This window comes from Etheostoma spectabile, chromosome 17, assembly GCF_008692095.1.
Source record: "Etheostoma spectabile isolate EspeVRDwgs_2016 chromosome 17, UIUC_Espe_1.0, whole genome shotgun sequence".
NCBI classification, from domain to species: Eukaryota; Metazoa; Chordata; class Actinopteri; order Perciformes; family Percidae; genus Etheostoma; species Etheostoma spectabile.
Window position 1 is genome coordinate 13,021,305 of NC_045749.1, and position 24,413 is coordinate 13,045,717.

Here is a 24,413-nt window from a genome sequence, read left to right on the forward strand (position 1 = left end):
CGTGCCCGCTAGACAAGAACGATAGAAAATGGCGAGTCAGTGTAAAAGGCAGCAATGCTCTATCGACAGGCGCGGCTTTCGGCAGGAACTTGACTCTTGGCGACACAAACTAATTCGCTGTGTAGGTAAGGATAATGCCAGTAACACTGCGTACAATTTTACTGGTTGAATTTCGCCTCAGTTTGACCGTTACCGATGTAAATAACCATCTATTACCGGACTCATCTCCGAGCGACTTTTTTGTCCTCAACTGTTTCCGTCTCACGGTAACCAGCCCGTGCAGTTACTTAACATTTAGCAGTTTATGGCAGTGTTGCACTACTCCTTGGGTTTCCTTGCTGTTGTTTATTGGTTTTTATATCCGAACTGTAGACTTTAGTTATCTAGCTAACGTTTATGGCGTAAGGTTAGTTTGTTTAAAGGGCACCGTGCTTGTTTTAAAGGGAGTGTCTCTATGCGTTGCGTCGGCTAAAAGACCCTGTTTGGTAAATGCGCGTTCCCGTGTGTGATGGTGATACTGTATTCTGGATGGGGGAGGGCTACAACTGTTGTGGATGTTTTACTTGCTTTTCTCAAATCACCTCCTGCGGGCTCACATTACTGCATTGAGGTAGTGGCTGAGACCCCACTGTTGGGAACACTAAGTTAGTGAAGTTACACTAATAAACTTCTACAATGTTAGTTGTTTTCAGACCCCTTTACACAAATAATTGGAAAGGCATTGTTTGTTTAAAGCTAGTTAGAGGGTGGAAGTTGAAGCTGAACTATAATGCTGCAGTAGTATAGCTAAAGCAATATCCTTAGTAGGGGCTAGCAGAACAAGACATTACACTAAATAAGGGCTTGGGCAGAAAGACCTTTTGGTCTATCTCTTGGTTGGTTTCAGGCCCCCCAGGAAGCGCGTTGGGCTTTGACGTGATGCCCTTTGACCCGAAAAGACTTTCCCTTAGACATGGCAAGAGAGATTTCTGTAAATCAGTCGATACATTTCTTTGAGCAAAAGGTCTCGTTTTACTGTGATCCATTCGATCCAATAACATTTGGACAGTCTAGAAAAGCTGTTACATTATTCAAGTTAGCGGTGTAGAAGTAGCTAAACAGGAAGTAGCTGGCTTGGCTAGGGCTCTATGGGCTGCACAATACGGGAGCAGCACCTATTATCAGGGTCATTTTTGGCTCAATGATGGCTTCATACGCCACTGAGCAACTCTCATAGGATTGAACAGGGCTCCTCCTAAAACACCGTATTCAGTTCTTATAATACATGCATTGTTGGTCCGCTACTTTGGACCAGACTGAAATATCTTCATCTAGCACCACCAGCAGGTTGACTTTTAGTAAAATGTTTTCAAAACTACTTGATGGATTGCCATAAAATTTGGTACAACAAACATTGTTCCCAGGTGATGCATTCAAGGTGTAATCCCCTGACTCTACAAAGTAATGGTTTCACTTTCTTGTTTACCAATAATTGGTTTGCATGTTGAATGGGAAGGTTTAAAAGTATTTGGTTTTTAACTGCTGTTGCTCTGCTTCAGGCAAAGTAAAACCATTTGACATTGCTGCTAGGATAGTAGACATTTCAGTTGTTGACAATTTATTTTCTAAAACACTTGATTAATAAAACATATTCGTCCATGAACAATATGAAGTTCTCTGTGATAAGTTTCCAATCCACCATCTAATTATTCAGTTCCACACATATTGACAGATGGCTTATATTAATAGTAGTTTTACACCATTTGACAGAAAGCAGAGAGGCCATTTTTAAATCCATGCCTTGCCAACCTCCTTCTTTTGACTCGGTAACATAGCAACAGCCATTGTGGACACTCAACAGTATCAAACACAGATTGACTACACAAATGAGGAGCAGAGTTGCTTGGTGACCCTAATGTTGAAATAAAATTAGCTCCTATGTTTTTATCTTTTTTTTTTTTTTCTGGATTAAACATAATACATATACACTTTTATCAGTTTTACAGGGAAATATGAACACATTATTTCATGTAATGACTCATTAAGGGAATGAGCACAGCATGGATGCAAAAAAATAATTTGAAACACCCAAAACGCTACTTCTGACGCTGCTGATCTCAAAATATCACATTAAATCCACCTCACTTAAAGTTGCTGCTATGTGTATGTCTTATTGAACTGTGTAATGTACATACAAGGCTTACTGTGTGCACACATTTCTAGACATGAATTAAAGTAGTAGATATGTGACGTTTCGGGAAGCAGTGACACTAAATCTGACAGTTGTGTCTTTTAAGAGTCTTGTGGTGTGTTACATGTTTGACTCTTGATTTATTTGTTGCAAGTTATATTCTGACTTTATAATTAGAAAGAACTTGTGCAGTTAAACAATTTGCACCAATCACCTAAAACTGTCTTGCAATTGTCATTCATACTACTAGTCTACTAGTCTACATACAACTAGTCTAACCAAAGTTTTAGTCCAGAATGATGTACTATGTCCAGAATTATTTATGATGTTATAGGCATTATAATTAAATGCACTTCAATTATTTGTTGTAATAGTAGGGCTATTTAACTGCACAGTTGGAAGTTGGCACCAACTATTGTACATAGTATTCTTAGTGATCACATTAGTTTTAATAAGGACTAGGCTAGGGATATATGTGGACTGATCCAGTACAAACACATTCCTGCGAAAAGGCTACAATACTAGGTGGGCTGTGTGCTCCTCACTGAAATGAAAATGGAGAGGGAATAATAGCTTTCTGACTAGTCACTAGCTCCAGCCCCAGGACTGCTCAGTTAGCCAGTTCCCCCTTTATGATTGACAAATGTCCTTTTGTGTTTGGGCTATAATTGTTAAGCTGCAGAGTACATGACAACAGCATCAGTCTGCTTGCTGCAGAATGGCATATTCTGTCCATGACAACAAGGGCATACTTTTGTTTGGCATTTTGGTGGAGAGGGTTGCACGCCACCACCACCCTGCTGATGCTGAAATGGACATTTTGTCTTTGTGTATTTAATGTGAGCAGTTAAACTGCAGGGCAGAGACAAAGACAATTGTCCCATAGAACAGGAGCAACAATTGTCTGTATGTTTGCCCATACATGTGTCCATGGTCCATCTGCCCCCAGATGAAAACTGTGTGGCTGAAAATGTGTGTTTTGTCTGTATTTGGGAAAATTTGGACTAGAACATCACCAGCTGATACTTGAAAATGCCAGGAATGCCAGTTATTCATGCATGCATTGGACATGTGGGTTAGTGGGAATAAGGATGTGCTCAAACAAATTGGCAGATTGTCTTGTTTATTATTTAAACTTTAGTATGGCCCATTTTCTGTTCCAGCATGTTCTCTCTGATGGGCTTTTGGCCTACATTTTCTGTATTTGCCAAAAGAGATGGCTAAGGTTTGTTGACATTTTGCAAAACATGACCACCAGCTTTAATGGTCTTATATGGAATTAAGTGGTGTTTGTCTGTGTGTGAGCATGCACCCTTTTTCATATTTGCCTAAAATCATGGTGGTATCATATTTGTTATTCAAAGTTATGTTTTGTGCAGCATTACACCATTTAACTGTCAGCTTGCATCATATCTTGTAAGTATTCAAGCCATGTTTTTCTCCCTCTCTAGATGTTGCTCAAAGCTGCCACCTCATTGCTCACTGTAGAGCCTGATTCAACTACTGTATATTGCTTGAAATTATCACAATGTGTAGCCAAATAACATTTCAAGCACTTCTTTGCTCATGCCCATGTAATATCTTAACTTGTCTGACTTGTCTTGTTGACCTACAGTTAGTTACTTTTTTTGTGGACAGCATAGTATGCAATAGTAAAGGCTTTTTAGATGGTTAGGCATTAGGCTTGGACTCTATGATGGGCTGACTTGGGATGAAAATAGTCATGAACTGTAGCTCAACTAATTTGTGCAATTTTGTCATCTCTGCACTCATCCGCAGCCCACAGCCCTATCTTACATCTTTATAGAGCATTGCTCAGGGGTATCAGTGACCCTCCTCTTGCAAAATTACTCTCTGAACATCACAATCTGAACATTGGTAAGATTTTAAAAACACAATGCCTTTTTTAAAGATACAATCGTTTATGAATGATCAATCTGTCTAGTATTTTTCAAAGGCTGTAGCAAAAGATGGTAGATTTACCAAGGTTTATTTTGGATGCACACTGATTTGAGCTTAGGGAAGCTCCTGTTCTGCGAGCTCATGGTCTCTCCTGAGATAGTATGTGTACAGTAGTTACAGTGGGGGATGGGCTGAGTGGGGGTTGATGCAGCACTGTACACCCGTAGCAGTAGAGCGGCAGAGGAAAGGGTGGGTCATCCACTGGAAAGAGCACTGCAGTACCATGATGAGACTAATTGTTAGTATTTTATTGACATTTGTTTTTTGGAATCAGGAAATCATAAATTTCAATTGTTGGTTTTCTGAATAGTAGACATAGAAAGAACTCATGATGAAGTTCCTTACACTTACTGTATAGTATATGTAAGTGTTTTGAAATATTCACACATTGTCTTCCTACTAGGGATACAGGCTATCCATTGCCAGAAGAGAGAATTGTTGTGGTTTGTCAGGTGAGCCCGTTTGACCTGATTTATGAATGTAACTTGTAAGTGGACATGTGGGGAGCTACCCAACTAGGGAAGCAGAACCCATTACTTCTGGTGTCCATTAGTTCTGTCCATAGACAATGTTGCATAGCTTGTTGTTAAAGATTTTTTAACGGTTAGCAGGACATGGCATTTTCCTAGTTGAATCACTTTTATTTTGGATTAATTTGGATAAACTTTGCACTCTGAATATGATAAAACTCTTGAGATTTTGTGACTCTTACGTCTTAATATAGAAACTACTGATGGGGTCCAAGCATACTGCAGTATTGGGTAATTTATGGCTGAAAATACAAGATTTTTCAGAAGTTAGTTGAACAATCTAGACAAAAGTCCACACGACCACCCAAGCATTGCTACGTTATTTGGAGGAATCCTCTCTGTGTAAAAGTTAAGAGCTTGTTTCTTGCACTACACTGTATTCCCCATCCATTGTCCTATTCTTAAGTGGTCGCGCAGGTTGTTTTTTTTTTTTACATTTTTGACTTAATCATGTTGTTCAGTCAAATGTCATCATCTTTTCTAGTATGTGTCTGAAGAATGTGTCTGTGTCAATTGTAGTATGTATAACAGCATGCTTGCGCCCACTCTCCATGTTCGTCCTGGAGCACAGTTAAAGCTCGAGGCAGAGTTGTTGCTCACTGTAAGTCTACATAAGCTCCATGAAAAGATCTCCTAGAAACTTTTATGGTTAAGGTTTGGCTGATGCTTCACGTTAGTTGTTTATGAAGTCTCGATGCCAAATGTAGCTGCACACAGTTTCATCAGAATTGCTTGTTGTTTTCCTCTTTATGTGTTTTGGTTTTGATGTTGGTCTTACTAAGTAGTTTTAAGGCTCCACTATGTTATTGACAAAACAATAACTCAAAAATGTATGTATGAGATGTATATAAATTGGTACTGAAAATTATTGTACATTGCAGCCCTATTGGACTGGATTGGATTATTAACCAAATAAACTCGTCCACTTCATTTCTTCTTATTCCCTATTTTATGGTTAAAAGTGGGAATGTATTTTGAGTAATAATTGTGGTTTGTAGCTAAAAAGTTGCCGCTCTTATCCCCGGAACAAAGCTGATTCATTTTCATTTCAGCAAAGACTTTAGTTATATTATTTCATTTTTCATTTCAGCATATCACTGTGACAATTAAGCTGTACCTTCACTCAGCTATAAATTGCGTGGACGCAAGCCACAGTATATTAGGAGTAAATAAAAAAACAAGGCAACAACGGTTGGAAATAGCAAAGTGGTCTTAAATCATCATTCCCCTCACATCAAGATGATTGACATGAATGGTTGACTCTCTGCTACTGTTTAAAACAAAATAAACCATATAATATTATGCACTAACAATTGTGGATAACAGACTACATTTTCTAATGGTTTTAGGCATACACCCCCCCCCCCATTTTTACAATGGAGGAAGTTTGCTAACCTCATTAACTTGATATCTCTGTCATGACTGTCATTTTTATTAGACCGTGATAAGTTTTAATATAATTTAGGTGTTAAGCCTAGTGGAAAATAATACAGGGCTTCTTTTTTCTTTTTCTCATTATCACTTTGTACCGCTATACCCTAACACACCGAACCAGTATGTGTAGTACCAGCTCATTGGTGGCCGAATTTCCTCTTCAGTGAATTAATTGGTGAATGTTCCTTTAAACAGGAAATACACCTGAAAGCTGAACATTACTGTGTTATTTTGATATCCCAAATTGCATAACATACAACAACTGTAGGGTACTCAATACTGTGAGGGGTTGATGTGCATTTTAACTGTGGCTTTGAGAGCTTGCATGACAGCTATACACGCTATCAATATTTCATTCTTTGCTAATGGCAGCTTGCTCTTCCCAATTTAGGTTGCTTCTTTTGTTTTGTGTGAAGAGGTTCTTTTTTTATTAGTCACTACACCACACCATACATTGCCAGTAGGTTGGAACGTGTTAATATTGCCTCAAACTCATGGTTTAAACTATGACACATTTTTAAATGCCCTAAACTAAATTCCTGAAGAGTAGTTTGATGTCATGGTGCTGCTTTGTCAAACGAAAGTGGATGACCTACTTTTTTCCCCCTGCCTCTAAAATGTTTCAGGAATAGGATTAGATAGTTACAGCTCAAGTCCTGTGCACTAACCCAGAAACAGACTCACATTGCAGCTATGGACAAGGCTGTGTTTCACCACTTCGCCCCCTCCCCTCTTTATGTTTGGCTGTTGAAAAGTGGGTGGGAATTTGTAGGGAAGCAGAGTGAGGGCATTTAACAGATGACAGCTTTTATTGAATTTACTGTGAGTTTAGGAAGAGAGTGGACGGTAAGGGCTGATCATTTCCTCTCTTGTTATCTGTAAAGACATAGTGTAAGTAGGCCTTTTATTATGTTTTAGATGACTAATTGAACACTTGGCTAATTTAATTGTGATGTTTAACTGTGATGTTCATTCAAAAATATTACTATTCAATGCTATAAATACTTGTTTTACGTAGATTTTTAACAACCATCTGTTATGTTTTGGTGTGTAGTAGACAGATGCTACCTCTGACCTCTTTAGCGCTTAATTTAATGCATGTAGTGGTTTTGGATTGGTTACACTGACCCTGCAGCAGTAAGCAGACATTACATGTTGTGTTACAGCACTGTTAAGAAAAGTCATATGCATCTTTCAAACAGTTGGGACTGTAGAATACCACCATCTTATCAGTAATTCATATAAGATGTTTCCTTAGCCTGTATATGTGATTCATAGGAGGTTTTGGAAGCGCTTTGTAAGTTGCTTAACTGTAAACTCATTAGTGGACTGCAAAGATTTCGCTTTGGTCGGATTCCCAATCTGCAACATTACGTGATGGTGTCAAAGTATCTTATACAGTCTTGTTTTTGACTGTTTTTTTTTTAAAGCATACAGTCAATCCCAACTCTGTAGGTGCTTTAGTTGCTTGGCAACAGGAGGATGGCGTGCATGTATTTACTGTTAAAGTAAAAATCTGGGGTGAAAACTGAAACATATATGTATTTTAATAGAAGCAAAGGGTTGCTTTCAGGGGTTGTCAAGATGAAATAGGCAAAGACAAGCAGGGTGACGTACAGTAGACCAGGCTCTTTTGTTTTTTCTTTTCTGGAGTACAGCAAATTCATTTGGGCCCTTGGGCAGATAAGGTTGTCTTAAACAGTGGTTCATTTTACGTCGCTGTTCTGCTTCTGTTGGTTTCTGCACAAAGCCTTAATTAGGAGAAAATCTTAACAAATGCTATGTCAAAATTTATATGCTCAGTTTTATTGAATTTCATGTCTTTCCTCAGGTTTTGAGAGCATTCTCGAAGGTCTGTTTGGTCCAGAGCTGGTAGAAGACCTAAAATTATTTAAGGGTAAGAATCTCAGACCATTTTAATTATCATAATAGTGGCCATGATCTTACAAGTGTATGAATGACATGAATGAGAAATTTGTGTCAAGCATAATCTGTTGTCTGGGCATTATGACAATGCTTCTGCATTGTACCGTCTGGTACCCCTCTACATTCACTCTACAAGAAAGCCTCTCTGGCTGCAGAAGAGAAGATGCCTTGTGTTCCTACAAAGTTGTTGTTTTAGATGGCATGGGGCCAGTGTAAAAGTCTACAGTGTTCTACAGACATGTATTTACAATGCATGATGTTAGTGAGACAGTAGTAGCCATTGTTTAGGTTTTATTACATTTGCAGTGAGAGGACTGTCAAAGTCTTGTAAACTTTCTACAATAGCAGTTGTGACAAAGGCTAACTTAAAAAAGTTTAACTGACTCAATCTGCTCCTGATTTGGTCACTCTCATTCAAACTAATCAAATCACTTTGTTTAGGCCTCTGACCCACTTATTCATTTCATTCATAAATTTTCATCGTCGAGTCTTGTCATTGAGTTGTTCTCTGAAGAATATTCCATACTGAATACAGGACACTGTAGGTTTGAAAAATAACTGTTTACAATCCTCATAAAGCTGTTTGTTTATGTGTGTATGTATGTACATACAGTATGTGTATATGTTTATATTCACATTTTCTACACAAACTTACTTTATATCTGTACATAGTAGTCAAATGTTTATGTTTACCTTGTTCAATTTTGTTGTCCTTGTTTTTAGCTTTATGTGTATGTCTGTGTATGTACTTTGAGAGCAACAAAAGGCAGTCAAATTTACAGGGACAGTTTGATTTTGATGTCAAAACATTGCAACTCATTGAAAGCTCTTACTATGACTGTGTGCCAAATCCTCCCTCAGTTGTTCTGTCTGTTAAGGCACTGGTTTGTAGCGAGCTTTAAGTTGGCTAAAAATACACAAGAAGATAGGATATTTTCACACAATTGTATTTCATTGCCTTTTACCTGTTTTTTTGTCCATAGACTTCGAACCTACAGCAGTGTCTGATTGGTCATTTGATGAAAATTGTCTATTCTGCTGTTTGAGACGAGACAAAGTAAAGGTAAGAGTTATTGTTTTTTTTTTTACAATTTGGTGCTGTCTTTCAGAATTTCACTTTGATGTAGGAGGGACAACTAAAAGTGGACAATGGATGGATGACTGTTAGGAGTGCATTAAATGGGCCTGTGCTCTATATTCGGTCAGGGCACCCAATTACCTAAAGTGAGGACAATTCAGTATGAACTAAAAAAAACAAAAAAAAAATCTTTCTATGTATTGTTCAGTATATACTGTATGTATCCTGTTAACGTCTAAAGACCATTGACTTAACAGTTTTGTCTTTTGACAGGAACACTTAATTGGCTTAAGCAACGAAGGGCTTGAAAATACACCTAAACCTCTCCTGGTTAAAGATCCGACCACAATCAGCAAACTAGAGAAACAAGCCGAGGAATTTCTCAATGCAGTCCTCTGCAGAAAAGGTGAGTCTTAATGTCTCAGTATTTTGCATTATGTCACTAATGTGCTTTGTACAAAATAACCTGCCTGCAGACAAGATGGCGTACACCGTCACTTGGTAAGCTTTAATTGTTAATTATAAATTAGCAAGAAATACAATTGCTACAACTATAACTTCTATGCGGAAAATTACTTTAGCATGTATTTTCTTTGGGGTTGTTTGCAGGCCGGGTACCAAGCCTGCTTTTATTCTTAAAATATTTGTACAGTGTGGTTGTGAATATTTACCAATGGCTACTTATAGCTCAGTAAAGGAATGCACACGTAACAGTTTTACCTCCCATATTTAATTTCTTTCAGATACACCAAATTTCTCGGACCCACACATTCCAGTAGTGGCCCGAGAGATCCTTCAGAGAATGATCCGACAGTTTGCTGCCGAATATACCTCAAAAACCAGCTCCCCTCAGGACAGTGGCTCTGATTCCCAGCCTTGCTCTGACCAAAGCCTACCAACCCCACCATTGCTCTTAGGGGCTCTTCCTTCTACCAGCCCTGCTCCCCCCCTAGCCGGGCCTGCACACAACCAGAACCCAGTCCTCAGCAAGCTCCTCATGGCTGACCAGGATGCTCCACTTGACCTCACCATCAAGAGGCCCCTGGCTGTGCCTAGTGAACAAGGTACTGAGAACTTAAACACATCTGTAACAAGGAGGATTATTCACGACTCAGCTAGTGCATTGGTGATAGACCAGTCTGATATTTTTTTTATTTTTTATTTTTCTGCCTTTTTTGTAACAGATGGAGTTCTTGACTTATCTATTAAAAAGAACCGCTATAGTAGCAGCACCCTGCCTGTCCGTAGTCCCTGCCTTTCTCCAGCCACATCCACGCTTAAAGGGTAAGATAAGTTTCTTTGCCTCTTTAGTCTCCAGTCCTTAAGTAGTAATGTTTTGATGATATGTTACATTGTAGTCATGACTCATAACACTAATTTGGAATGAAGGCTTACGCGTAGTGGCATCAATGCATGGGCATCAGCTGAGGCCTGAAATTTGAGTCCTGAAATTGAACATCACTGATAGTTGGTGGCTTAATGAAAATAAAAAAATTAACAAACAGGGTTGTGCTAACATAAGGTTTTTTGCCACAAAGAAACATGTGAAAGGGGGTTACCAACTGCAACAGAGCAAAATCTTCCATGTGGTTCTGCTACTGGATTCTGCTTTTAAACCTCACTCCAGTGCAGTTTGTTTTTATACTGCCATTCAGAATAAATGACCTTGCAGACTTCAAGTTAATTCAGCTGCCTGGTCCTCAAGTTTTGTCTATCCGGTCACTGTTATCGCCAGCTAGGGACTGAAAGGGCAGCATCTTAGTTTGTGAGCTACTGTGGCTTAAAATTATTCTGTTAGCTTGGACTTGTTCATGTTCATCATAGGTCCTTTTCACAGCAGCCATTTCAACATGTCATACAAGGGAAACACGGGTGAAATTCACCAAAGTAATTGAGGTCTTGTTATATTTTGTGTCACAACCCACCTAAATGGAACAGGACCATAACATATTTGATTAATAAGACATATCAAAATGACTGCTGTAAAAGAGCCGTTTGTCTGGCACCGGCTGGCCTGATGATAATACTTTACTAGCCTGATGATGATGATGATGATGATGATGATGATTTACTACATTGATTCTTAATAATGTAGTACTAGTAGAGGTGTTTAAATAATTTCATACACATTTGCATGCCATGTTTTTCTCCCAAGGAAAGATTGTATTCAGTTGTTTTAATCTTCAAAATAAGCATTGCCTGTACATCTATTACTGTGCTGGTAACACAAGTAGGTTTCATATTGCATGCTTCAGATAAACATGATGCCAACCTTTTCAGCAGATTATAGTCACTAATATAAAGTTTAAAAAAATAAACATTTTCCCATGTCATTCATCTAAATTAGATGGTTGTATTTTTCAAATTGAAATTGCATTCTTTGTAGACAAATTGTGATTTTATTTCATATTTATTTAATCAAACATTTGATCTAATCTAAATAGGATTGAATTGTAATGTAGTGTATTCTGTTTTGCTTAAGAGCAAATCCTCTTGATACCGTTATTATAGGCATCTGGACTTGAATGTGCCTATAATTACATTTTTATATGGATTAATTAAGCACTAGTGGCATTGCATGCTCCTCTTCTGCTGCTTTGAGAGCTGATTATATAAATGATCATCCATGCAGATCATTCCTAGCAGAATAAAGTTGGCTCTGATTTCATGAATGTCAAATACAACAATTTTGCGTTTGAAGGACAAAGTAAAAATTATTATTTAATAAGTTTTCTTTTTCTTCATGTGATCACACTTCAGTTAGTCAGGTTTTGACTTTGATACACACAACCCTCTGCTGGCTTACTCTTTTATTTCTGTGCTTGTTCAGTGGTAACGTCACACACAAAATGTCAAGAACTTTATTTGCACCAGTCATTTTGTATGACATAGTTAGTGTGCCCTGCTTAATGGCTACGTGCCAAGCTGCCTTACTGCATTGACAAATAATGCCTCCTTCTGGTTATGCTTTTGGAGCCAAGGCCTTTTAATGTACTCCAATAAATGCCCTTTTCTTTGCTTTTGTTTGAATTGTTCATTTGCCCTTTCTTTTCTTTTTGTTTCTTATTTTGTTGCACACTTTGTTAACAGGCATCACAGCAAGCAAATAAAAGTTTTTACAACTTGAGCCTTTTTTGTTCTTAAAAGTCACACACAACCATGCAGTCAGTTATTTTAGAAGATAGTGATGTTACCAAAGCAAGGTCATATAATAAAGGAGTGGCCATCATCCTCCCCTCCCCAACCCATCCTCCTTTTAGAAAAGAGAAAAAAGCCACTGTGCAAGCTCTGCTTACACCCAATTTCCTTCCATCCAATCAGGCGATCCTTGAGAGCGGACGGGCAAGTCGGGCTGTTTATGAGGAGCCTACAGGATGGGAGGATGAGGGAGAATATTGGCCACTCCACCCGTTATAAGCCATCCTCATCTCTTGCATACTCGCTGCACATCAAAGAAGAGCCCAATCTTGAGAGCGACCCAGAGTCACCTCTCAGCAACAGCTCTGGACCTACTAACCTTTTCAAAAATGGATCTGCTACCTGGAATTTTAAAAGTCATTTTGGGGCCCTCCTCAAACTTAAAACCAACAGTGAGGCTAGTGAGCACCTTAAAGACATACCCAAATTGTTGGAAGCTGCTGGACTTTGGACAAAGCCACTTGCCTATGAGAAAGTAAACCTTCACGAGGCCTGCAGGGACCACTGCATCTCCCCTTCTCAGTCATCATCTTTCGACCTCAAGATTCCTCAGGTGCGAGTTTTAGCAACGGCCACGGACCCGTCTTGGGATTCCCTGTCCAACGCGTATTCGGGATCAGCTTGTGATAACGGTCTGGGAAAGGCACTTTGTTCCATTCTACCGAGGCAGATCCAGAAAAAGAGCAGTGGAGGTTTTAGTAGCTCAGGTTCAGAGAAGGAATACTGGCCTTACAACACTGACCACAAAGCCTTGCGGAGAAGTTTTCTACTGGATTCAGAGTCAGACCCAGGTAACAAGCAGCCAAGGAAGAAACGGGGGCGATATCGACAGTACAACACTGACCTGCTTGAAGAGGCTATTGAGGTGGTGATGGGTGGAAAAATGAGTGTGTCTAAAGCCCAAACGATCTATGGCATTCCACACAGCACTCTGGAATACAAAGTTAAGGAGCGACTGGGAACCTTGAAACATCCCCCAAAAAAGAAACTGAAGCTGATAAATGTAGAGGAACAGGGTGTTTCACGGTCTCCAGAGAGGAAAGAACTCCAAAACTCCCAGCACATTGTTTCAGAGAAAAGAGAGAGTGCATCTGAAGAGAACAGAAATGATTTCCATGATGGAAGCCTCTCATCAAATGAATGATATACAGTAATTGTAAAGTATCAATAGTGATGTACTCTTTAACCAGACAGATGATGCATTTGCTAAACAGTGGTAGTAGCTGACTTGTTTTTCCATAAAACTTTAATAGCTGTGTCTAACACTTAATTCAAAATACCCATATTTATTAACTTATGTAATTTTACCCCTCACTTTGGTCAGTAATTCATACAAATGTTACAGCCATCTATCTAAAACACTCAGAAGTGTCTTCTTGCCTTACATATTGTGCCTGGAAGGCATACTTTCAAGAATTCTAATATACTACAGTTTATTGTTAATTAATTTCAGTTTATTGTTTAGGTTATATTTTGAAAATAATCATTCCTAGCTCTATACATTTATTCTTAACGTTTGAATCATGTCTAAGGAAGTGGCGCCCCTCGGTGTCGTCTCTCAGTACTGTTCAGAATACCTGGTCATATGTCCAAAGTAAATGGGGGGAAAATATATGTCAATTCAACTGTGTATGTAGGCCTTTAGGGATTACAGGGAAGGTCTCTGTCATTGTTTTGCAAATGCATGTCTATGACTGAAATGGACACCTCATTGTGCATTATCACTAATACCTCAGGACATTCCAGAATATGGGATCATGGCCCATTATTCTTTCATCAGGTTGACGCACAGCTCTAGAAAATCTTGGTTATTATTTTTTGCAAATGGCAGGATTTAAGATGTACACAATGTTGACGATCTTGGATTTTTTGATAAAAGAAATGATTCCTTCACTACAAGCATTTAACATAGATAATATATTTGCAGGCATATATTACATACAGTTGCCTAGATTGTAAACATTTTGTGAGTGGGTTCAGCAGTAACATAGTTCAGGGAAACACTTGTATGCTAATAGCACTGCAACAATAGTACAACTTTGTTAGATGGTAAACTTACTAACTACTAACTTGTTGGGCTTCTGTTCTTAGTTTTCTTTGTATTCCTTTGCAACTTGCTCTAAATGTATTGCATTTCCTCTCACTTTACCTCAAACTCTATTTACAACTAGTAACCACTCTAAATTGCATATAATCTTTATACATATTCACAAAATTTCTGAATAACTTGGTCTCGGTAGAAACAACAAAGCAGTGGCTTAAAGTATACATTTATGATTGATATCATTAAGTAAAATCTAGTCACTGATTCACGTTCATTCAATTATTCTTGCATTGACAATCATCCAGCATCATTTAGAGTATTACATGCATTTGAATTAATATATTATACATGCAAGCGCTTTGGGTTTATTGACAGGCAGAACATTTTTTTTGCACTGCTCATTGTCTATTGTAGCAAATCTAATGGTCGACTACCTCATCTGGAAAACCCATATCACAGTCTACTGTTATCGTAGCTGTTTTATGTAGCAATTTCTCATGTACGCAACACAGTTTATTGTAAAGTTATTTGAGTGAAGGTGAATAGTTTACACAAAGAGCTGTCCTACTAACTGTCAAGTTAGTTAACAGTAGAAAATCTATCAAAGTTCAACCAAGATGTAAATAGTTTAATGTATCCTTGTAGTTCATTGTACCCTGATAATCGATTTAATATTTTCTTTGTCTCAATATTTCTTTCGTTTTGGGGTGGGAACGTTCTTCGGACAGTTGTGACAAAAGCATTTTTGATCTCCTGCTTCGGAGAAACCTTTGATTTCCTAAGTGGAGGAAGTGTTTGCATCCCCTTACATACCTACTCAAATGGAGATTTTTGGAGATTTTTGTTAATGCAGTATTTATTAATCAATATTTATTAATTATTTTAAGTAACCATGAATGTAAATGGCTTTAAACAAACAAAAAGTTATTCACATAATATTTATAGACATAAATAGATAATGCTTAAAAGGTTCATATAACTGTCTTGCATAATAGATGTGAAGGGATAACATTTAAGATTGTCCCAACTTATTCTGACAAAAGTTGGGTGTCTTTTGCTTGTTAAATTTATTGTATGAGGGAAAAAAAGTCTAAAACAACTAAAGAGTATCTCTGTCATAAATAATTACCTACAGATGTTGGATATTTAATTTAACATCAACAATGTATTCAGGAATGAGACTAGTTATATTTTGCATGATTGGACTAAATCATATATGTCAAGTTAGTTGTATATGGTGAAGTTTATCTTTGAGGATGCTTTATTGAAAATACTGGAGTGTTGGTGTGTTTACTGTCAAGTCAACAATGTATCAAATAGATTAACTGTGAACTTGAAATATCCTTAAACCATTTAACCAACATTAGGTTAATAGTTCACAGAAGATGTATGATAAAATATAGTAGTTTGTGATTTCCAGATTATTTATATCCCTAATGTGCAGTATATGAGCATTGTAGAGTGAACTCATCCATGTTTGTGTGCTTGTGAAATATTGTGGAAATAAGTTTGGTTTGCTTTTGCTTGTTAGATTGGTTATTTTATTCATCTGGAAGAGAAAGGCATGTACTTTGTTATAGTTCTTCACTGCAATGCTAAGTGAAACCGATAGCGAAACCCTCAGGGATAAAACGCTTACCACTCGTTATTCAGGTACTACGCTTTACTCCTTATAACTTGCAAGCAGGGATGATAAGTTAAGTTAATGAGCCTAGCAGAAAATTGATTGAGCTTCAGGAAATTTTTTTTTTTTTTTTCTTCTTAAATTTATTTTCTGATCTCTAAAGGTTCCATTTGAGATATTTTGGCATGCTGTACAACTCATTTTGTGTTTGAAGCCAAAAAAACAAAGTACATCTTTACACTATTTTATTAGTTTCATACATTTTTACACAATGAATGTCAATAAAACCTCAGTACAGGTAAGATGTTGACCAATGGGTAATTCATTAACATGTTTCTTTACAGTTCAGTGCCTCAAACGGCACATATTTATTTGAAAAAACCCACTTTAGTGTAACATCCTAAAACTGCATTTCTGAAGATTTCAGACATTGTCTATTTGACAATTCATCAAAGTAGTAGGAAAATCCAAATTTCACTTTCTCTCTTTTCTATATAGCAGGAAACTAGCACTGAGCAAAGGCCACGTAGCAAGCTTAGAAGTAGATATCCTGACATCTTTGATATAACTCAAAGGTGACAAAATGTGAGATGTTAAAGATTTCAGCTTTACTTAGTCAAAATAAAAACATTAGTAGCATGGTATTTGGCAAAGCAGCATTTATAGTTGTATACAAATGTTTGAATAAAAAAAAAGTTTGTAACTATCTGTTTTAAACAAATATTAGACAATGCTCAACATAGCATTTTCTGACTACATACTGTGTTCACCTTGCAGTTGCCAATACCTCTTGCTCAGCTGCACACGCTGTGGGCAAAGCTGTTTCTCTTATTCACTACTCAGCATAGCCTTGTGACATGTTACCTCAGGAATACAGATGTGGTTTCATTGTCTGTTCATTTTCTTGTTAAAAGACCACAGTATAGCTTGGGAAGGGCTTGTTGTGGCCTTTTTGTTTTAAGAAAGAAAATAACCTTTTCAGAGTTTTATTTATATATATATATATATATATATATATATATATATATATATATATATATATATATATATATATATATATATATATATATATATGTATATGTATATATATATGTGTGTGTATATATATATATATATATATGTATATGTATGTATGTATGTGTGTGTGTGTGTGTGTGTTATGGTATAAATAGTTCAAAGGTCTTGAAGGATTTGTAATAGACCTACCTCACTGGAAGAAACTTTAACCAGAAATATAGGAACATGACCCCCTCTCCCCGGTTTGATTATTTTAGATTTGCATTGACACAAACAAAACCTCACCGGTATTGAAATAACTAACGTTGGATATGTTCAGTCATGCTTGAGCTTTCTTTTACTAGTCAATTTTGTTGAGCACTTATATCTAAATGTCACCCTTTGCACTCGTTATTAAATAAATGAAAACTTGACAAAAATGATGTACTCTATTTTTCCCCTTAATATATTTGCTCTTTCAAGTGATTAACATGTGTTTGACTTGTTTTAATTAAGTGGGCCACTATTACTAAATGTCTTGTGCATGTGTAAGGTTTTCTTGATGTAAACTGTAACAAAAGGCACAACTGTGCAATGAAGAAAAATGTAATAGCGGTAACAATGTAATTGGTCAAGTTCACTGGATGAAGGTTTCATTTTTAAAATTACCTATTCTTCTAATAAATATGCAATGATAAACATCCTCATACAATTGTGAATTATTTCACTTAAACATTTAGCTCCACCCCTTTTTGACAACTTTATTAGGGACCTTTAGAGATGAAGGGACAATTTATTTTCCATAAATGTTATAATCCCATACCAATCAATAGTATGAAAGTGTTGCTTCTTCTTGATGTGCAATTACAACTGTTTGTTCTTTTTTTTCTCCTCAGTGAGTCTACAGAGTTGCCTATTGCAAAGGCAAGAGACCTACAGTCGACCTCCACGCTGGAACAATTCATAGCCAAACTCTGTCCCCACCATCAGAGACAGATTGTAGATGCCATAGGTTTTCTACAGACAGAGGTCAAAGCACTGGCATCTTCTAATACACAGCAAGCCTGTAACTCTGGGATCCAAAGACCTGCTTGCTCCGCTGCAAAATCCAGCGCAATCACACCTGAGAAGTCATGCTCTGGGCAGAGGTTTCCCAGTGAATCCACTCCCAAGTCAGAAGTCCAGGATGTGTCCCATTCTTTCCCAAGCAGCTGTGCCATTAAAAATGTTCCAGAGAATGCAGTGTCGCTGAAAACAACTGCAGGCCCTGCTTTGGATCTTTGCAGCCCTGGGTCAGAGAGTAACCAAGCATTGGTCACACCCACCCCTACTCCAGTGGATGCAGAAAACAACCGTCATGGTGATCATGCCCCTCTTAAGATGAAAATCATGACCAGCAACATTGCTGCCGGTAAGAAGTTGTCATGTGTGCTCAACGCCTCTCTGTCATCTCACTCTGACACTTTGGAGGAAAGACAGGGTAACTCAAATTCATCCAACAAAACAGAGAATCATAGTGCTAGACTCAGCTCCTTTGTGAAAAGACACAATCCGATTAGTCACACACATCAAGCTAGGCCGAGAGAGATTCTAGGGCATGCCAAAGATAAACCAGCAAACCTGTTTTCAGTTCACATGACCATTCCTTCAGACTCTCCGCGGACCGCCAGGAAGACTATCAGGTCATCCTCTGATCATCGGATTAGGGACTCTGCTTGTAGGGAAATGGCTGACCCTGATCTTGGTCACTGTGACATTGTTTTTATTGACAAACCAATTACAGAGTGTTTTAAGGAGCAGCAGTGCAGCATGCTCCCACGTCGCAATGCCAGAAAAAGCACCAGAGGACATACGTATTCAGATGAAATATGGGAGTTAAAAACGGTCCGTACATTGGCTGGGAGGGGCAACTGTCCAAATCCAATTCCAGAACTGATCACATTGGTCACCCCAAAACAAATACTTTCAAAGCCTGAAGGTGTACCACCTGTGGATATGCTTTTTGCTGGAGCATGCAGGGAGACAATGAATAAACAAATGTCCACACAAGAGTCGGATGAGAGTGCGATACCAGGAACAGGAGATGTGGTGGAGGTAGCAGCCAGTGAAATAGATGTTATAGTTGAAACAAGTCAGACAGATCCGTGTCAGAGCAAGGGGCAGTCTGCTCCTTCATCTCCAATAAGGTCCCCAACAGAAAACAACGAAACAGATATTAACACCACAGTAGAACAGAACACAACTGCAGATTTAGACAGAACAGGAAGTGAAGAAAGTGTTACACAGGCTCCATTTGAAGCAGAAAAAGATAACGAGCCTGAGCCTCAAGAAAACATACGGGAATGTACTGAGCAGATAGTCCCAGAAGCAGTAGTAGAACCATTAGAGGATACAACCCTAGAAGAAGATGAGCCCCAACTTTCATCAGATAAACTGCACAACAGTGAGCCTGTTCTTCAGCAAAATAGTGCCCCGTCACCAGTGGATCAAATTGAGGAAGAAATGGAGGAAAATAAAATGGAGGAAAGACCAGATGAGCAACGTCCGGAACTTCAAACAGAGACACAGATGCACTACGACAACTTTGAAGTGACAGAAAAGTTGAACACCACTGGTTCAGCAGAGGAGCCGAATGTAAAAGAGGCAGAAATTAAAAAACCTGAAGCAGTTGATGATGTTATGTTTTTAGAGACTGAAGGTGAAAATGATGATGACGTGTCCTCAAAGTCACTTGATGCGCTCTTGAAGGAATTACCCCCATGGCGTAGAAAAAGAGGTTCTGTAGTTTCGCTGCCAAAGCGGTTAAGAAAAACCGAAGGGGTGGTAGTGGGTTTTGTCAATGGTAGACCGATATCGGCCTCCGACAGAAGTCTGCGTCGTAGATCAAGGACCAGTACCACATCATCTAATAAAACCCCAGTGAAATCTAGTCAGAATGTCTCCAACAAGACTTCCGTTGACTCAACTATTGATTCAACTGTTGATAACAAGAAGTTGGAAAAACCTCTACCTGAAGCAGACATAGGTGTAAAATCAATTGAGACTACTGCTGGGATTCAGCAGGTGAAAGAACCAACCTCTGTCACACCGTCAAGCCCAACATCTCCCTCAAGTACCAAACAAATCCAGAAACAAAAAAAAGGTCAGAGAGATCAGGATAGTTTGCCTGTCCTCTCCCATCCGCGGCAACTTAGATCAGCCAGCCAGAGGCCAGCTGGAACTCCAGTATCACCACCCAAATCAAATGCTGTCCCTTCCATTTCCTCTCCAAAATCTACTGCATCCCGTGCTCTTTCATCTACAGAGCACCTCCCCCTTCCTCCTTCACTTCCTCCTACTTCTTCTCCTCCAATCAGGTCATCTTCCTCTGAAACCTCTGAACAGTCCCAACAGAACAAAGTACCAGAGACCACTGTAGAATTAAACATTGAAAACACTCAGCAATTAGGGACAACCTCTGAAGAAATACAAACAAACAAAGTAGAAAATAGATTGCAAGCCAAACAGAAACTACGGTCCACAAAGGCTGTAGTAGATGAAGGTAAGAATGAGAAACCGCAACTAAGCAGCAAGGGATCAAGTCCTGTTATGACTGAAATGCAAACACAGATTATGCCATTAAGAAGTAAGCGTGTTCTCCGAAAGGAGGCAGAAGTAAGTGACGTTTCTTTTCCGCAAAAGCCAAATGTAGCATCTTTAGAAGACAGGTCTGCAAGTGGAGATGATAGCTGTTCTTCCATATCAGGCAAACCCACAAGAATGCCATTAAGGAGTGAGAGCAGTAAGGCTGAAGTGTCCCACCAGTCTGTGACTCATTCATCATCAGTGGACACAAAGAAATTGGCTTTGAGGTCACAAAGATTGGTTGTACCCTCTACAAGCGCTCTAACTGGAGCTGGAAGACAGAGTGACATAGCTTCCCCAATCAGAATAAAGCCAGAAAAAATAACCAAAGCTCAGGTGAAGCCCCTTCCAGTCTCTGTGTTGCCCAACAGCTCATCCGTCCCTGTCATAACACCAAGGCCTGAACCCCCAAAACAAGCTAACAAATTCTTTGAGACTCTGACTGGAGAAGAAAACCAACACCTAATTACAAACCTGAACATTAAGTATGATAAAATGCAAAAAGGCTGGGTGCAAATGGACAAAGAGGGCCAGCCAGCAACTAAATACAAAAACAAAGCAGACAGGCAGGCAGCTATATGGAAAAGTAAACGCAGGGCAAGAAAATCTAAGTCTTCAGAGCACCAGAAATACTCACCAGTCCAAATGCTCTTCATGAAAGGTTTTAATCTCACTAGTATTTGTCGTTGGTTCCTTGAAACAACCGAAACAAAGTCCCTTGTCATTGTCAAGAAGGTGAATACACGTCTTCCGTCAGAAACTCAGCTGTGCTTTCACAGCTCATCTAGTGCTTCAGGGACTTCTCAGGGGGTATTTCCAAGCCTACAGGCAGAACGCTTAAAGAAACATTTGAAAAAGTTTGCCATCGCCTCTCCTGTAAAGAGCAACCCTAAGAGTCAGAAACTGATTGCTAAAGCACTGGAGCAGGAGGCAAATGCAGTCAAAGGGAAGGAGAAAAGAGACCCTCCCAGTACTACTCAGACTTTGACTAAATCACACTCCTCTGCCAAAGCCCATGGAGAGATAAACGAATCCCAGAAATCCTCTGGTAAATCAAAGAATCCAGCTAGTGCAAGGATCTTGAGGAAATACTCTAACATCCGAGAGAAGATGCAGGTTCAGCAAACCAATGTTAGACTCAAAGAGGCCTCAAAAACGTTAAAACCCAACATGAATAGACTAGCCACCAAAAAATCCGCTGCCAAGTCCATTATGAAACCATCTCTGAAGACACAGAAATCACCCTCACCTGTCGGTAAACAAATGAAAGCACTTGCAGCAAAAATAGAAAGAAGAAAAACATTGGCTGGGAAAAAAACTACAAAGTATCCAGTTCAACAGAGGGCAGTTAAGGCTCAGAGCAGTAGTAGAGCTTCAAGAGATGCAACTAAAAAAGACTTGCCCAAGAGGTGTTCTCAACGACTAGGGTCTCCTAAAATATCTGAAAATAACCCTGTCGATACATCTAAAAGCAAGGTCGACAATAAAAAACTAATTGAAGCAGAGAAAGCAGAGGTAGAAAAACCCACTTTGTATAAAGGGAGTGCTGCAGATATCCAAACAAAGGAATCATCACAGAGTAATTTTGCTGAAATTAAAGCAACAGAGTTTGCTGTTGGCACCCCGCAGCAGAGCATGGATGTCAAGGCACCGACTTCACCTGACCAGGTACTCACTAGATCCCAGAGAAAAATGGAGGCGGCAGTCCTTTCGAGTGGGAGCCCCAGTAATGCCTCAAAGAAAGCAACAAAGTCCCCGAAAACACAAAATGCATCTCCTAAACCAGTCAGAAAAGCTGAGGGAGCCACAATGACAAGAAGAGGGGCTTTGAAGTCCCCCGCAGACAACAGAAGGCAGGCGGCCTTGTTGCCACGGAGTGGGACAAAATCGGCAACTAAGAGAGCTCAGGAGCTCTTAGAGACCCCAGCTAAGCGCACCAGGACATCATTCTTGAAATGAAATGCACAGGAAGATCATCTTTATTCAGAGGATTTGTCATTTTCTTTTATCTGGAATATATTCAGAAGGACAAGAAGTATCTCTTTTCTACTTTTACCAAACTCTTCAGGGGACACCTTTTTCAGTAGGAACATATGTGAAGAAGGAACACATTTTGAAAGTCATTTATGCTTTTGTAAAGCTTCAGTGTGAAAATACAAATGTGATGACGAGCATTTGCTCTGTTTAGAGACTCCAGACAGGTCCTACATGATGTCTTGCAGATGTAATTGCTGTTTGGCTTTCTTTTCAGCGCTCTACGACACGGCTGGAGATAACAATTTCCTGTCAAACCTCATTTTAAAAGTTGGGATAACAAACAATCAAGGTGACATTAAAGTCCCTCACCATCCTGTTTGCTTTATTTTGTTGCCATTTTGTGTCTAATTGTTTTAGATGATAGTATGTATTGCATTTACTGTTCAGTGCTTGCTGCGAGAAGGGAGATCTGCTTTTGAATAAGATTGTTACCTTCAGTAAGTAGGCCGTTTGTATCTCCAGCCTGTCCTCCAATCACAACATTGTGAATATGTGACTGTTGTGACCCAGTGCCTTATTTATGAAGTGTAAAGTAATAGAATGTGTTGCTAAATGTGAAAACTCCTGTACTTTAGTTATACCAACTTTCAATCCCTGGAGAGGCAGTCAACATTTATGCTTCAGAGTGTGTGCAAATAGTTTCCGTTCCACACAGTTTGTGCCTCGTGCATCATCTCTAAATTCTTATGTTGACTGAGGCATTCAGACATTCTGATTTACTCTAACCTAATTTTTATATTCCCATTTTCCCAGAGCATTAACTTAATATTGTTCTTACTATGGCTGTATTAGATGTTAAAATATCTGAATTGTTAAAACAGGCAGGTGTGCTCCGTATGTGTCATGACAAATGTTTGTATTTTTTTATGTTTTGGGTCAGTTTCCATCACTGTGTACCTCTGCAGTCACTTCTGACCATTGCACCCATTGTTATCTGCTCATGATAGGGACTTCCCTTTGCGTATTTTACCTGCTTCTGCATGTGTTAAGTCTTGTGAATGTGGAGACAGTTTTAGCAACTGGTGCATTGTAGCCGTTGCCTTACTAGAACTGAAACCCAGAACAATGTTTATGCCCCTGAGCTTTAAAAATCCTAACCTCATTCAAGACTTTGTATGCACAGCAAGCCCATCTGAGATGACGTTGGGATACTGGTTTGTGTATCACTTTGCTAACAATATTTCCTAATTACAAAGACCTAAAAAGTGTGTATATTTTGTTAGTTCACATGGCCTCTTTAGCATTAATGGTATATTGCAGGGTGATGAATTACTTCCGTGATTACATGCAAGTTGGATATGACCTTTTTTTGGGGTAGTCTAGTCACTCTTCTGAGTTGTGTATCCGTGTATGTTGCAGTTTTATGTTTTTTTTGTTTGTTTTGTTTTTATTATTGTCAGGCAGATGTTCTCATAATGTGAAGTTTCTTAACTTCCACAGTAGTAACTTACATTAGTGTATTGTCAATTGTCATTTTTAGCACAGTGTTATTTTGTATTATGTTCATTACTCTTTAGAGGGTATATCATCTGTAAATGCAAAACATGTCCGTCATGTTTTTTATTGTTATTTAAGAACTCCATGTAGGCTAATGCATTTAGCAAATCTAAAACAGCCCATCAAATATCAGACTTGAACATGTTTATTCTTTACAGTTGCTATTTAAAGATTTTGATTTTGTATATTAGAAAGAAATAACTGCTTTATTTGTGGTAATCCGAGAATGATGCATCTTTATGTTAAGAACTTTGTATTTTTGCTGGAGTTGATATAAAGTTGTTGGAATTTTA

At 38.6% G+C, this 24,413-nt stretch overlaps 1 protein-coding gene across 3 annotated transcripts; it reads left to right on the forward strand.

Annotated features, from left to right (window-relative positions):
* On the forward strand, positions 1 to 24,413 carry wu:fc17b08 (ligand-dependent corepressor). 3 transcript variants are annotated; one of them, XM_032540497.1, is made up of 7 exons: positions 1 to 125; positions 7,928 to 7,993; positions 9,006 to 9,085; positions 9,374 to 9,506; positions 9,844 to 10,164; positions 10,285 to 10,384; positions 12,422 to 17,661. In XM_032540497.1, exons 1-7 carry the CDS (start codon positions 29 to 31, stop codon positions 13,440 to 13,442), a joined length of 1,818 nt encoding a protein of 605 aa, XP_032396388.1. In that variant the 5' UTR covers positions 1 to 28; the 3' UTR covers positions 13,443 to 17,661. The 3 variants fall into 3 exon arrangements, with proteins under 3 accessions (XP_032396388.1, XP_032396386.1, XP_032396387.1); XM_032540495.1 differs by lacking the exon at positions 12,422 to 17,661 and adding an exon at positions 17,859 to 24,413 and having other exon boundaries at positions 4 to 125; XM_032540496.1 differs by lacking the exons at positions 1 to 125; positions 12,422 to 17,661 and adding exons at positions 6,934 to 6,987; positions 17,859 to 24,413.